Source organism: Epinephelus moara, chromosome 21, assembly GCF_006386435.1.
Source record: "Epinephelus moara isolate mb chromosome 21, YSFRI_EMoa_1.0, whole genome shotgun sequence".
NCBI lineage: Eukaryota > Metazoa > Chordata > Actinopteri > Perciformes > Serranidae > Epinephelus > Epinephelus moara.
The window spans coordinates 28382467-28399543 of NC_065526.1; the positions used below are offsets into that span (position 1 = coordinate 28382467).

The 17077-nt window shown below is 42.0% G+C and overlaps 1 protein-coding gene across 1 annotated transcript in view; it reads left to right on the forward strand.

Moving 5' to 3' along the window:
* Nucleotides 1-17077, forward strand: part of LOC126382469 (partitioning defective 3 homolog) — a 289875-nt gene that overhangs the window by 256976 nt on the left and 15822 nt on the right. The window contains exon 23 of the mRNA XM_050032353.1: nucleotides 15659-15782. Within this exon, the coding sequence (XP_049888310.1) occupies nucleotides 15659-15782 (124 nt within the window). The remainder of the gene's footprint in view (nucleotides 1-15658; nucleotides 15783-17077) is intronic.

Below are 17077 nucleotides of genomic sequence, written 5' to 3' on the forward strand. Positions count from 1 at the left end.
GAAAAATAAAAAAGCATCAATTCATATACACAAATATATATAAACACAAGGACACAGCCTCAGTGTAGTCACCCTGTCAACCCTTCAAGCAGACTGTCTGTGTTCACTGTTAGAGTCCAGACACACACACACAAACCCATGTAGACCTCCACACAGCCTCAGCCCTCCGTCAAGGGACGGCTGTAGCCACTGCTACCTAGTTAGGAGATGTTTTGACAGGAGTCTGGGAGCATTGTCTGCCAGGAAGCAGACAGTAGCCTGGGTGGGGAGGGTGGGGATGGTGGGGAGGGTGGGGGATCCTCCAGTCAGCCGCTCCAGGGGATTCACCTATCCACAATAGAATGCACTGTGGCCTTTTATTGCTCTATCATACGGGCTAGATTTACCAGGCAGTTTGACTTTCATCGGTTAGAGGAGAGAAATGGTGTCTGTGTCGCTGTATTTCCAATGATCATATTCTTAGAAAGCGAGCAGGCCTATATAGGTGTGACCAGAGAAAGGTTGGGCAAAATTAAAGAGTATCATTGCGAGATGCGACTAAAGATTATTTCTGATTAGAATTATCATTAATAACTAATAGGCCGATTATTTTCTCAATTGCTTTTTCTAGAGAATGTGAAAATGGTTGATATAATTTCCCACGCCTTAATGAGCTCTGTGTTCTTGCTTCTTTTATTCAATCAACAGTCCAAAACCCAAAGATATGAAGTTTTTAGTCATAAATGACAAAGAAAAGTAATAAATCTTCAAATCTGATAAGCTGGAACCACTAAATGATTGCTGTTTTGACCAGTTGGTTGATGGACCGATAAATCCCCTTATCTTTGCAGCTCTAGTAACATTCCTGAAGGCCATGTTTGATTGTGTCATGTTTGTAAAATTGTGTACTTGTGCCTAGCCTGGAAATCCAGACCCAAATCTAGAAAGATTTAGGGTCTGGCCATGAGTAATGAAAATGGCCCAACTCAAGGGGTGGCACCAGGCATGCATTTGAAAATATCACTGCATGCAATTGGATAACACTCCAACCAATCAGAACAATACACGGGGTGACGTATCCAGAGCGCTACCAGCGGAGCTAACTGGTAGATTAGACTCTTGCCGTATCCGGTCGGCAAAACAGCAAAAATGTCCTTCTTGTAAAGGAAAGACTCGAGCGCCGTCTTCTGTTCCTCTTTAAGAGAAAAAGCCAAGTCTAACTCGTTCATTGTAGCGGCCAAAGCCGTTTCAAACAACTGGTGTTCATCCGTAGCCATCTTGCAATGTTTACTGACTGATTCCGGACTTCGTCGTCGCAGCGCTGTCGTCATCTGTTTAGCTCGCATCTGGCCCGCCTATATCAGATATACCAATGTGATTGGTGCAGCTCGGCTCCAACGGCATGGGTAATGAGCATCATTACTGATTGCCGGAGTAACTCGCTGAGCAAATTCAAATTGTGCTCTCGCGAGAACTCTGGATTTCCAGGGTAACTTGTGCCTAGAATTCATTAGACAATCTCTTCTGGGTCCAAATAATACTCTGTATAGCAAATATTTCTAGCTACCTCATGGATATTATTGTAACTTTGTGTGTATGTCAAGAATAGTGTTACGACTGATCGTCAGCTTGTGTTATTTTGTAGTCTTTAGGTGTTTGGCTCAAAATCCAGATAGCTTTTTGTGGTTCTGCAGCAGTTAAAGACTTGAAACAGCAGCAACATTATTGCAGGCATTTGGCATAAAGTCTCCGTGCTCTGCAGTCTACTGAAGCAACCACACTACCCAACCCATGCAAACTCACAGAAGACAAATGGTGACAAATCGTGAGCTGTTCCAATTTGCCACCCTTTCTTCAGTTTACTTCCAGAATTAATTTCCCCCCTGACTCACCAGACTCTACTGAATTTCCACCTGTGAACAGTCCCAGTGGTCAGCACAACTGGGAGTTCAGGCTGCATCGAGTTGAAAGCCAGGAAGAGGTGGAGGGGGGAGGGATTGAGTCAAAGGGGGGGAAAGCAAGAGAGAGGAAGCGCCTGTACCCTGCTGATGCTATGGGTGTTTCATGGTTGGGCCCCTTTGAAACGTTTGTCTGGAGGAGAAGCAGGAAAGTCTTTATGTGCGTCTGCAGTGCCTGGTGGCGCTCTCAGCTGCAGCTGGTTCTGTGGGATCTGTTGGTGGAGGACAGGGAGGTACCCGGGATTTCCTTTATGATGACTGTGGGACTCTGGAGATTTCTGCGAACAGATGTGAAGTTAAACAGCTCTAGCATCTGTTTCGCCAGGAGAGGTTAACCAGAAGTTAATGTTTGGAGTGTTATTATTTCTACATATATTTCTGAGGAGCTGAGCTGCTGAGGAAGCATAAATAATCTTTGTGGTTGAGCCAAACCACAATATGTGGAGTCCAATATCGACAGTTTTCTAATTAAGCGAAAAATAAAAAAGCAAAGACCAGCACTGTTACTATCAGGGAAAGAAAATGCAGCTTAGACATTCTGCCTCTTGCAGGTGAACATACCAGCCTACAGGTGGTTATATAAGCTGATTAACTGGTCTGTTGACCTTCAAGCTCAAAGGTAATCACTGAATGAAAAAGAAAATCACTGTAGCTTTGGTTCCACCTTGCCTCTCAAGCTTCCAAGGCACTGCATTTGAGCTCTGCATATCCTGTGGCTCCTTGGGTCCGCTCAGTGAGCTTTGACTTAGTGAGAATATTTATACATCCACAGCTCGTCCCCAGAGAAGAATGTGTTAACCACATATCTGCATGTGTGAGGGGTGGTAATGATGTTAGAGGACCATTCAGTAACACTCATGCAAATTGTTGTTATTGTCAATCTCATTGTGGTTAATTGTGCTTTGTTGCAGAAATAACTAGACTTACATCATAAATATAAACTGTACTGATACTAAGGCAGCGTTCACAGCTTTTTTGAATAAGAGGGGAAAAAACAGAAGGTGGTTCAACAAAAAAGTTGATTAACCAGTGTGTACTGTTTTGGTGTCTGATAAGCTTTCAGACACATATTCTGTTTCTCAAACACAGACTTACTGGATTGGATATTATGTCTCACCGGGAACCTTTTAACGCAGGGCTGTTTTCGGCCTGAATGCCATTGCATCTCTAACATTTATTGCGGTGTGTTAAAAGCTCAAGGTCTCAGCCACAGAGAAGGTTCTGCTTAGCCTTTTAAAATGATTTAACAAAAAAACGAATCCGAGGCATCTGTGTGTTGTGTTAGCATCTTATTTTTAAAGAAGCAGCTTTAGAGCTTCAGGTGCTCACGAAAGAGAAATGTAATTTTGGTGTTTTTCTTTGTATTTCTGCACAAAATCACATTCGTTTCGGTGGTCTGGAAAACATGTCCTTGCCTCCGAAATCTACTGTATAGTGAATATTTCATGAAGCCAGTGTAGAGTCCCAGTTTTTAATGAATGCTTGCTGAACCAGTGCTGCACTTTAGCTCCATTCCCAAGAGGAATTATTTGGAAAAACACATTTTTGGCTGTTTTCAGCTATTGTACATGGGATGATTTGGTAACTGAAATGTTTCAGAGATAAGAATAGACGTAGTAATTTATTCCCTATTTGTCAAAACTAAAACAAACAAATCTCAACAAGTATGCAGTCTGTGTGCCAACTTGAAACATAGATGTAAATATCCTCTTAAAAATAGGCGAACTAGACTGCCAAACTTAAAATAGCATAATAAATCTAAATGTTTTCTTCTTGTTTTTTGACAAAAACATGTATAGAATTTAATGTGAGGAGCTCTTATTCGTAAAATGTAGTGATATGGATGGTTTAAGTGCACATGAGAATGGGCTCATGTTATGATCATGGATTTGCCAAATACCAGCCTCTGTCTGAGCAGTCTCCCTGGCATCTAAGACATGCATTACCATGGCAATCATACATCAGATACTCACTCTTTCTCTCACAAAATTGCCTGCTGTCACAAGATGCCTCTAGTCTCATTTTCCTCCGATGCAGCCCCGAAACAGAGGGAGAAGGGCCCCCTGCCTGCTGATGATAATGGATCCTAATTTGACTTAGATTATGATTTATCAGATGCTACTGATGCTTCCGTCGGCCAGTATTATACAGCTCTCTGAAAATTGGAACCATTACAAGTGAGCCGTCCATCCGTCACCCCCCAGTCGCCATGACAGAGAGAAAGAGAGAGCGCCATATGAGCTGGACCATGATGCCTTCCCCAGAAATTAGACTGCTCCAATTCGATTTCCTTTTTCTCCCTCAGTGTCATTCTCTCTCCCCTCCCCTTCGTTTCTTCCGGCTCTCTTTCCTCCCCAGACCGCGCCACACCAAAATGATCAGCTGGCGTTGGAGATATGCATCGCTCAAACCCTTACCTTTCTCACCAAAACTGGCATTGGAATTCTAATTTAGCCTCGCTCTACTTATTTCCTTCAGCTACAATCGCCTGAGCCGCAGCCCAAATGACTGCTATCTCACTCTTCCTTTCTCTGTCTCGTCCCTCATTTCCTTTTTCTGCCTTTAAAGGGTGATCCATTCTTCTGTCATAGAAGAGATGAATCTTTTCTCTGGTTGCTGTGAATAATGTCGCACTCAGACTGTCCGCTTCCTAGTGTACAGATCATTGTGGCAGCGAGCTAATGTAGGCTGCATTGTGTAATTCAGTCTTTGATACATACTAAGATAAATCTGGGTTGTTGTTTTTTTTTAGTCTTTCAAACTTCTCGGATTTCATGCATCCAATAGCTTCAAAGTCATTATTAGTCATTACAGTTATTTTTCCCATGTATTCTTCCTATCTCAAATGCTCAGTTCCCTCTGCCCTGCAGCCCTTGTCACTGCAACGTCTACCATTGTCCTTCAGAGTATAGGTCTTCACATTTCCTCTTGGTTCCGTCTAATTGAATTCCAGTATGGTCTTTTTCTGTTGCTTTGTGGATCTGTTTGGGTTGACTGCATTTTAAATAGGGTCTTAGGGTCTTGGGTCTGTTTCAAACCAGATCTGACTCATCTTTTGAAAATTCTATTTAGTGCCAGTTTTGAGGGTCTTCTGCTTGGCATGACACAGGTTTGCATTATATCATCTTGTTCCACCCACCAGTGTGGAGGCACCTTTAGTGGTGGATGGCTCCTTTACCATGCCAATTCTACACCTACCAACACCCAGTTTCACCCCAATTGTCTATGATTTTTAAGGTTGCTTAGTGTTCTAAGTGCCTAATTTTAAAGGGGCAATTCACCCTAAAATCATTTTTCTTCTTAGCTGTAGTGCTGTTTATTAATCTAGATTGTTTGGTGTGAGTTGCCAAGTGTTTGAGATTTCGGCTATACAGATGTTTGACTTCTCTTGAATATGATAAAACTAGATGCCACCCAGCTTATAGAGCTTAAAGCACCAAAAACTACATCTGAAAAACTCAGCAGCAATGTCTCTTTCCAGGAATGTTCTCAAAATAATCCACTGACCTTGTTGTGAGCACTTTCATGCAGGATCTATTTTCTTTTTAGCAAACTAGGTCTGTAGATTATCTTGAGTAACCGGTTCATGATTTCTAAAAAGGGATTTCCTGTTTAGTTTTTCAAATATATTTTTTGGCATTAGCAGAAGCTGAGCTCCACCTAGTTCCATTATACTGGAGAGAAGGCAGACATCTTTACGACGGATATCTTCAACACTCGGCAACTCACACCAAAACAATAGAATTATAAATTGCACTACAAGTAAGACTTGTAGTGCAATGACTTCTTTTTTTTTTTAAAGATTATTTTTTGGGGGGGCTTTTTGCCTTTAATGTACAGGACAGAGTGAAATGGGGTGAGAGAGAGAGTGGGGGTTGACATGCAGCAAATGGTTGCAAGCCGGAGTTGAACCTGCGACCGCTGCAGCAAGGCATCGCCTCTGTACACTTGGGCGCCGGCACTATCCACTACGCTACCGACGCCCCTGAGCACTGTCCCTGTAAATTGAAAAAAAATAATGTATAAAAAATGTATTTGTCACACCTCTGCAGTTCCTCTATGGTGTTTCTGTCATTTAGTCATTGAACAACTGGCAAAATTCAGCGACTTAAGGGATGTTTTAGGGAACCTTGTGATGTTCAAAGTTCACACTGACATTAAAGTGACCACTTAGGTCCCTTGCATCCTGACAAAAAACGCTGCTAATATTTTAAGACTACATTCTTTCTTCAAATGTTAAAACAATGAGAGAATCTTACGGTGAAGCTCTGTGACGTTCTGCCAGCATGAGAAGACAAGAGCCAAAGAAGTTGTGCAAATGTATTTCCTGATTCAGACTGAACTTTATTCATGAGTATGAAAAAGTCAGGCCTTGTTATCAATGTTTAGTTTAGCTGAGACCTCATAAAAATGTAAAAAAGAAAGTTGGACTCTTTAATGCCTCCCTAATCCACCGCTGATAAGACGGCACACTCACCCTGCTGGTTTTAAAACCCTCTCCTCTTCCCCTCGCACTTTCATCTCACACTTTGCGTCCTCAAACTCTGCCAGTAATTTGCAGAACCTGTAGGAAAACACAGGCAGGTTGAAACTAGATTTTGCTTCTCTACAGTGTTGTTAAAGCACCACTACAAGTTAATGGGCAAGAAGAGCCTACTTTACAGCCATGTTGACACAGAAAAGAATAATTAGTAGGGTGCAGTGCTGGCTGTGGTAAAGCCATTAACTCAGAAGACCCATATCCAAACCTTGTTGCCTGGTTACAGTTTCCCCAGGTGACTGAATGTGCTGAATCATGGTGATGAGCTGTGAGTCACAAAAACTAGTGGCTTGTAAGCATTAGTTATGATTGGTGGGATAATAACTGCATTTTGAAGCTGAGATATATTACAATAAGTGGCTTATCTGACAGCACAGATCTGTCCATTGACTGATTGAATGGTGTGGTGTGATGGATGTCATCTGCTGTTAACCCTCAAGTCAGTGTCAGCGTGAAGGGGAGAGAGCAATGGAGCAAGGTGAGATAGAGACAGAGCAAGTGTGTATGTGTGTGTGTGTGTGTGTATTCATATCTGTGTGTGAGATGAATAGAGAGAGGGACTGACATGGACGTGAACTGAAAGCTGAAAGAGCAACAAAGAATCTGATGAGTGTGTATGTAGCACATCAACATTTGCGCTGTTTTCTGTATGCTTGAGCCGTCCTGCTTTAGCTGCTCGCCTTTATTATGCTTCCTGACGGAGAGGAGATCATCATCTGTCGGTGATAGATGAGATTAGACACTGTTTTGTCACCGCTACATCAAAGCACAACAACTGTGATGACATCTTAGATCTTGAGCCAGTGTTAACGCGGGTAAGATCAGATATCCGTTTACTTATTTAGCATCTCAATGTAAGGAAGGAGGACAGAACTGCAACTTAGTGGGTGAGACAAGGTAAAGGTTTATAAAGAAAAGGGATGTCTTACATAATATAGAATATTCAAACAAAGAAGGGCAAATAGCTACAGAAGAAAGGTATGATATAGATAGGTTGCCATGTTGCTATTACAAGACAAATTTGACTCTGAGGTAAAAATAAATGTAGCAATAATAGCAATAAAACTCCAGATTACTTACCTTCAAAATAGCCCTCCATTGCTTCTAAATTGGCCTATGTGATCCATGCTGCCATAGGAAAACATTGGCATCATTGTTAATAGAATCTAATGTTGATTGACCATAGGACCATAGGATGCACATTGCATTGTCCATTGTCAGTCAGACACTTTGTTCTTCCAACCAGGGGTGTCCTAATATTCCGGTATTGACGATATCCACAATATTTAAAGGAGAAAATAGAAATCATGTCATTAAAACACATATGATAATATCGTGTAAATAATCCAGTCTGGACACTGTCAGCATGGAGGTGGGTGAGCCAGTGGCTAGCAGCTAATGGTGCTAACTCCATGAGCAGCGGTACGCAATGGCAACAGTGCTGACAGAGCTAACAGTGTTAACCATGGGGAAACCAAAGGGCGTGCACTATACGTCCAAGACAGTGCCATCCCAGTGTCAGCGGTAACCGCCATATGAGTGCAGTGCAAAGCGGCGGTAAGGAGCCAGCTACATGCACCAACATGCCCAAACAGCTGGACTGGCTTAGCACAACAAACAACAGACAATATCATTATCGTGAATTCCTTTAGTCACGATATTTGCAGTGAAAATCTGATATCATGCCATCCCTACGCCCAACCATCCACTCTTACATCTTGTAATGTTGTATTGCAAACCTATGGTAAAGTCAGACTACTTAGAGAACACAGGTATTACTCTCACTGAATGACTGCAAGAGGGCATTTATCAGAAAAGCACCAACAAACTACTATTAGCTCTCAAATGCTGGTTCCATGGCTAACCATGTTACCATAACAACATGTCATGAGTCAGTGCAGTTGCATAGTCAGCTCTGACAAAACATGTTGAGTCACAGTAATAGATTTTTAGATTGTCTATACAACAGAGAGGAGTGGCACACTGTTGTTTTACATTACATCTGATTCCATAGTACTTTCATCTAAAGGCATCCATGAGATTAAATCCAACACAATCTCTCCTCACTTTAATCCTAATGTGAAGTTCAATCTCAGAATACATTAGAACAAACGTATTGTAAGCATCTGTGAGGCAATGGGATTGGAGCTTCTGCTAAACCACATGTAAAATGCCCCCGCAGATATTACAGTGACATATTCAAATGTGGCTCCACTACACAATCTGATGGGGATTTGAGTAATGAAACTTAAATGGCCCACATGCTCTCCACCTTCGTTAAAAGTAGGGCAGGATTACAGATATAAGGAATGCAGTCCAATTTATTTGCTTGTAATCGAGCTGGCCAGCATCGATATGCTGATGTGTGCAAGCATGAAATTGTCCCATGAATTAAAAGGAGGCACATCGCTGTGTGCCACACCATTATTGCCTCCAGTGGCGCCATGGCTCGAAATCGAAGACCAGTTACCCATCTTGCTTTAAACATGCGAGTGTTTATGTGTGCATGCATTAATATCAGTCAAATATTACATTACCATCTCTGACATTTCTGACCAGCAGTGCCCCTGGAAAAATAGAGATGCCCTATAAAACTGAAAACCAATTAAATTCAATCCGTTCCGTCGATGGATTCCAATGTTTACTGTCTGCTTTGCACAAGTGTTGACACCCTGTGGGATTGCTAAGGCTCAGAATGAATGCTACTGTAAGTTGCAGGACGGGATCTGTGTGAGGGTTCATGCGCTGCACGGAATTAATCATTTTCTGCAAAGTGGCTTACTGTTGGATTGAGGAAAACAAATGTATTGTTCCTCTCAAAACAATGTATGTCCCTTAAGGGATAAAATGCATCAAGGCTATTAGGCAGTGTTTCAAAAATGCTGATGATTTTATACTTAAACTCCTTAGAGTGTTGAAGAAGGAAGCCAAAATATGACTGTTTTCAGTAAACCTTAGCAGTCATGAAAAAAGGCAGGATGTCAAGTTTTATATCCACTGTTGGACAAGCAGAAACTAATTTCCAGTGACTCATCACACATTACCTTGGACCATGACTAATGTCAATTTATAATGTTTATTTAAATCCACCTACATTTCTCTGCAGAGCTGCGCTTGTTTTTAACGCTGCCTAGTGACTGCTCCTCCTACGGCAGCATTTCACCAACTCAACCAAAGTGCCATATTTCTCTCCTGATGAATACACACACACACACACAAATGCACACTCAGCCACTAAGCTTGGCGCTGCATGTCGGCGCCGCGCCAGTGCTGTGCCCTCCGAGAAGAGAGCGGTTTGATCCGAGCCGGGCCGCAAACGTGCAGATGGTGTCTGATTCGGCCTGGGTTACAGAACGTGTTAGCTAGATTCATTAGCCTCTTAACTTCCCTGTCAACACAGGCTCTTACATAGAATGGGAAATTCTGCCTGGCTGTTTATCTTCCTTTGCATACTAACTGATTTGTTTGTGCAGTTTATCAACTCGCAGTCCTGCTTTATTCTTACTTAGTCAATCGACATGACGGGGCAAATGCCTGGGATTTGATAATGAGTTGCTAAGTGTGGAGATATTGTATCGATTGGCATCTAATTGCCATGTTTCTGCAGATCAATTTGGCTCTGTACGTGTTTCAGGGTTAAGCCTGTAATCCAGAGTAAAAGCAAGATCGGGTTAATAAGAGCCTAAATGGCCTCAGACACAACAGACACAGTGGCCTCTTGGCCCCTCTAATCTCTCTCACTGCGTCAACACACACCAGTGAGGCTGTGAGTAGTCAAGCATCTGAGCTAATCCTTCTTTAACCTTTATGTGTTTGAGAAAGATCATTTCAAAATGCTTGTTCTTTTTTTAGCAACTCATTTATACACAGTATGTATCAACTAGCATCTTAGAAATTATGTAGCATCATCAGAGTGAGAGAGAGCTGGATATTAAATGCAAACCAGCTGCTTTTAGTGTCCTTTTTTTGGTTTAGTTTTTTTCTAATTAATATGCAACCGCCTGGCCCACATCAGCTTATTAGACACCAATTATACAGTTTTAATGGTGAAACAACACTTGTCATAGCATAGCTTATTATACAAAATATTACATTTTAAACAGTAAACTTTGTCTCCTCTCTGAAGCTCTGCAAATAAAATTTGCCACAAAAAAGACTTTCCTAAAATACAACACAAGCCTTTTGGAAACAGACGTCTGCAGCAATGCTAAAACTATTAAACAAATATATATTAGATATTAAATTGTAATACAGAGAACATTAAAGGTGTAAAATGGACTTCATCTTCAGTTGAACAGAAATTATTAAACAAACTACGCCTTCTCTGTTCAGGGGAAGGATGTTTCTATGGTTAATAGTTGTGTGCTTTAATGCAAATGTACACATACATTTTGGGAATGGGAGGTCTACTGTACTGTGTCCTTTATGAGACAGCATGCTGGCAATTTAGTTTTGCACCATACATCAACAGACCATCTCTCACTGGATGTCATGAATATTACACTGCAGTCTGTTTTGAAATATACACTATCACTTCATTAGCCCAAGGATGTTCGTGCAAAATGTTCCAAATAAAGATCTCTCTAGCATTCATCTGTTTCGAACAAGTGGCAGCAACATCCATCCCAGATTAGTGTGTGACTGCTTGTGGAGGCAGGCCGATCTTTGCGGCTTTGCTGCAGCAGATAACAGGGACTCTGCCATACAACAGCTCACAGATGGAGCGTTAGCCGCTAGCTCCGGTTAGCAAGGGCATCAGTCTCCCTCCTAGCTGTCTGTGAGCCTTCGATCAATAGACCTGGATTATCATCTTCAGCATCTCAGTTCATTTTTCACAGCAGAGAAAGGCTCCACCAGCTGCTCTCTCTTTGTCAGAGGATGTAGGGCCTAGTTCCCCCATCTGATAAGATTACAGAAACTAACCGCCACAGCTGCTGCGTTCAGGGGGGACACGTATTCACGACATGCGCCGTTTTCTTACAATGTGTATCGGTACATCAGTAAATGTTTATTTAACAGGCTGGCGAGCTAGTCAGTACAACAGTCACATTCGAGATGGGAATCCCATGACTACCCATGCTTAATTAAATGTTTAATTAAGACGGTGGCTTTTAATTAAAAAAGTTGGTTATTATGAAATAAGGATTATTGGCAAATGAAATAGATAGGCTATCTCCAAATTCAATCCATGTATTATTAAGAGCGAGGTGTGATTTTTTTTTTTTTTTTTTTTTTTATACATAAATCAGCAACTGTTCATAAGATGCCCTTTGAATTAATGATATAATAGACTTTGATAAGATTTAAGAAATGTCTTGGATGGCTTTGTTAATAGTCTTTCACACAGTGCTGTATGTATGCTGCATGCTTGGGGTGATGCTTTCATCTGAGACTTTGAAGTGTGAACCAACAATGCCGCTCTTGTGTCCTCAAGGTCACCCCACTTGTATCCACTCGCCATGAGGGCCCTCGTCACAAAACAGACACAAGATCCACTTGAATCTCTCCGCCGTTTAGGGCTCGGCACTTTGCGTTGCTGTATGCGCTCAGAAGGGACTTTGTGGGCCAGCTGGTGGCTAGTGGGGTCGGATCCAGCTGTTTCTTTTTTACTGCCCAAAACTATGCAGACACCCTCAGCTTCTAGGTCGTTTCAAGGGCACGTTGATCCCCTAAAAGTCCCCAAATCCTCTAAATGAGTGGAAGGCTCTTAAATTTATGGCCATGTACAGTTGGTGGTTCATCTGAACGATGCTCATATAGGCATGGGAAGAGCAGCCTGTGTGAATGAGGCCATTCATTTATAATCCACGGGATTAGTACTCTGTCCATCAGCTGCCTCTGTCACTTACTGTACATCGCCCTGTAGAAGTCTTCCCCCTGTCTGTTGGCATGCTTTGATTGGGATCCGTGGAAGTAGCGTCAATGTCACAGGGGATTTTGAAGTGACAGCACAGATCTGATAAATCCTGTTAGTTTGGAGTTGGGTCCAATTTGGACCTCTTCCTCTTCCATGCCAAATGAAGCAAGAACTTCCTGGCTGTCTTTAATTGCTCCAATCTCGCTCTCAAAGCTTTGTTTCTTTTAAACCTGTGTGTTATGCTATGCGTCTTTTGAACATATTGGGAATTTGTGGTGCTGAGATCGAAGTCTGGCAACAATGAGGATTTCTAAAACCCTACAAAAGCAAACTCCTTTCCAGGTTCAAAGGGTAATTCCTGATCGCATCCCTAGGTCTTGAATTCGTACTTCTGTCTATCAGTCCTACCAGAAATGGTAACATTGTTCTCACAAATTAATGGCAGAGGTCATCACTAAAAACAAGTCCAACAGTGCTGAAAGAACATGCTGCCAGATGATCAAACGTTTTAAGAAAACCCTTCAGATACCCAAAATTTATATGGAAGAGAAAACAAAGGCAAAAACGGGTCAAATTATTGACCAAACTGAACTTCCAAGTATACTTAACATTAACAAACACTTCCTGGTTCAAAGCAAAGACAAGTGACCCAAATTGTGATAATCTGGAAAGTTCCTTTGATTGCCTTGATCTTATTCTCCAAGCTTCCCTTTTTTTTTCTTTTCTTTTTTTTGCAGTCCCTCCGTTTCACCATGCTCATATGAACATAGTGAAGCAGTGCGGTTCTGAAGTCAAAGCCTGCCCACAATGCAGACATTACATCTTCTCAAAGCTCCCTCTTTCCCGGGCTTAAAACCGAGACAGACAGCTTTTCAGGGGGCACGCCCGACCATGAAAGGCAGGGTGCATCTCAGCGTAAACAGCTTTGCTGGCAGCCCAGTCAGCAAGCCACAGTCCTGTTATTGAGTTCCAGAGACACTCCACTCAACAAAGCCACACAGTGACCTTTCAGCCCCATACAGCAGTGCCAGATATTGAGTGAGCATGTCCAGAGGATGAAGCTCATCTCAGACTAAATCTCAGCCTGCTGTTCCTCCCTGTCTCTGGGGTTTTTTGGCAGTGCAGTTGTATTACAGTGTTGCTCTTTCTTTGATTGATTTACAGTGTTTTGTCAGACTAGACGATTGGAGATCTTTGATCCCTTTTATTTGAGTTTCTCCTCTCTCCAGTCTCTTGGGCAGAATTCTAGTATATAGGACGGGTCTATAGATTGGCCTTAATGATGATATACTTTTGATTACAGGGTTGAGTGGCTCTCTCAGGAGAGGGAATATCTTTTAACTGACAAACACTGGTATTAGATTCAGACTGCTTCTTCACACTCTGATCCATGACAAACTACCAGATTCTCATGATTCTGTTTTGTTTTTCTTCTAGCGTTACACACATCTGTTTACAGGTTAAACACATCAGATATGAGCCTTTCTGTTGAAGCTGGCTTTGGGGCCTTGACCCTTAGCCAGAGGGTCACACATGTAACGCATATCAGGTCAGCTGTTTTTCTAAAGAGGCCAAGTGGCTGTGTTATACATCATGGAGATTAACAGGATCACATATGACAGGTTCCTGGTCTTTTACAAGGCTGACTGGCTCTGGCTTTTCCATTGTGTGCGTCTGGAGTTAATAGCCGGCTAAGTTGGTGGTGCTGCTGTATTTTAGGATATAACATTATAGACCACATTATCTGGTAGTTGTGCAGTGGATTAAATGAATCTGGGCAGTAATTGCAGTAATGTTGTGCCTAGATGAAGTCATACTGTGTCTTCATGAAGATTAGTTGATATTTTAATCTTGTTTGAACTGTGCAGTAACTGTTATGACCTGTAGTCAATATGGGTGGGATCTGTTCCAGATTTTTATTTTTTATTTTTCCCACATGCACATCCTGTCTTGTAATTTCTGTCTGCGTTTAAATCAAATCCCTCATCAAACACAATAAAGATTTCTTATGCTGACCTTAAAGTTTTTCTATGTAAGCAGAGCTTTGGGGCTGGAAAGAGTTTCAGGTTTGACCTTTTGAGTTTTAGAGATAAGAAAGATTCAGGAATTTCCTGGCGGAGTTAGAAAGTTGAAAAGTCGAGCTCAGAGTCACCGTTCCCCCGCTGGTCTTTTATTCACCAACCCTGGCACTTATATTCACACACACTGTTTGACAGGGAAAATGTGTTAATTACTTTCCTCTGTAGGAGGCCGTATATATTTAACACCGACCTGTCTTCTCCTTTATACGTATGTCCTATTTTTCTCTCCATTTGAGAGCTCAGGGTCTGGCTGGAACTTCTCTGTTAGTGAAAAATTTTGCTGATGGTCCCTTAAAGTAACAAAAGAAACCAGTACTAAGCTGGGTGTCAGCAATGGAAACATTTAACGTATGATGTTGGTCAAAACCTCCTTTCAAATTCAAGTCAGTTACATGCCCAGATTCAGTTAAGTTTGAAGCATAAAACGGCTCTACATTATTAAATATAAGACAATAAGCGACAGGAAGAGATTACAAATATACCTGTGTGTCCAGTTGCAAATCCAGCAATTAATGATATGACAAGAGATTTCTATTCATCTGCAGGAGCTCTGATTTACTTGAACACCCAAGTTTCATGTGCAGTTTTTATCATTGGGACATCCGAAACTGTTTTGAGACACAGAAAAAACCCAACTGTCAATGTGACTTCTTCACTTATCTTGGGCTTAGTTTAATAGTTCTTTAATCACTAAACATGTTAGACTCTGTGTCATCTAATATAGCTACAGTTGATCAGCAGAGAGTTGTGAGTGACCAGCTACAGTGAGTTTGTTCAGTGTACCATGAGAGTTACACTGAAGGCAGCATTGTTTGATGTAGGCACCGCAGGGCTGCAATAGACAATAGCAGCGCAGTAGTTGAATGATATGAGGCCGGGAGGGCTGCGGGAGAGGTGGGGTGCGTGTTGTGGTACTGCTCACCGTTCACCACTAGTCTTTGTTCATTGTGATGAATAATACATCAGAGGCACATTAGTTTGATTCATATTGCTGTTGGCTCTGCTGTAAGCCCGCTCTTGGCTCTGCCCTTACTTATCACGTTTTATCTGGCTTTAACATATCTGGGTTGTTTTTCCAGTGTCAACAGTGCATTTGATCAATTCATAGACAAAGCACGTTGGACTTTAAAAAACTTCATCCTGCAGGCCATTTCCAACTGCGCTGATGGAACCAGGTCACTTGTTCACAATGGACCTCTCACACTCATCAATCCCCCCCCCCCCCCTCTTTCTCTCTCCCCAGTAACCGGCTAGCCCCTAGCAACCACGACCGGATACAGAGGCTGAGGCAGGAGTTCCAGCAGGCCCAGACCGTCCCTGACGACCCCGACGACCGCAGGAGGACCTACAGCTTCGAGCAGCCCTGGGTGAGTGTCTGAAATGACGGGAGCCTGTAATTCAAATCCTCTGCCACCCGGAGAAGATGGCTAGACTGTAAGACTGTTAATGTCAGGAAACGACCTCTACCAGACCAAGACTGCACATGTAACTTCCAGTACTAGCCTGAGGAGAATGCTAACAGTGTTAGCACCAAACAGAACCGGTGGCTAACTGGAGTATGGTGCTAACCATCACTAACCCCACTACCAGCCATGAACAAGACTGATGATATCACCCTGTTCCCACTAGGATTACCATTAACCTTCATGGGCCCTCCTGGCTAATTGTGCTAACGCTAACACCCCTCACCCTCAAATGTTCAACCACCTGCATGCAGGAGTTTGCACACCTCCTGACGCAACCATCACTAACCCCACCCACCTCATCCATCGTCGTTGTTTCTGTCTGTCAGTCATCCACACCGCCTGCCCACCACCTCATGGACATGGGTTTGTCTTCACATTGTTTCTGTGTTCGGGGGTGTCATCTGTAAACCCTTTGTTTTAACTGTGCCTTTTTGCAGTTTCACAGTAGGGTTGTGTATATTTTAACTAGCATTTATCTTATTCAAAGCTTCACTGGCTAAGAAGAGGGATAATTAGTGCATTCTGAAGCAACCAGGAGTAATAATAAGCGAACAAAACCTGAATGCCTTCAAAGTTTTTTGGGGTGATGAAATCGCTTGTCATATTTTTAGTATTTATTTTAGTCCTCCCTGCCTCCTTGCACCGCAGCTCAAGCGTACTTGGTTTTACATTGTTTTGAATAACAAATTATGATTGTATGAATATAGCTATAGTGAATTTTAAATCTTGAAGATAAAATTTTACTACATTTTTCTAATAGGTAGCCTCTCTGTGTAATGTGTATGATATTGTTGTTTTACACACTGGATGAGTCATTTTCACCACATTCCTTTATGTAGCTTGGAACAGCACACATTTTTGTTGATTCCACAACAAACACATTATATCACAATGCATATTGTTGTGGTTGACATATGCTATGGTGATAAGTAGCACAAATGTGTGCTGTCCCAAACTAGGCACTAGTTGTGTTGTAAATGAAGTCCTTTACAAATAATGATATGAATCTTCCTTGTTGGTTGTTTCTCTATACAAGGTCATTTTGCACACACAGTTGTCTTTTTGTATATTTCTGTATGAACTCTTTTTACTGCTGGTGTCTACACTACAATTTCCCACTGTAGCTTTGGTGTGCAATGGGAGAATTTGGTCCTATGATTTATAATTGAAATGAAATGATAAAGTGAGAGCTCACG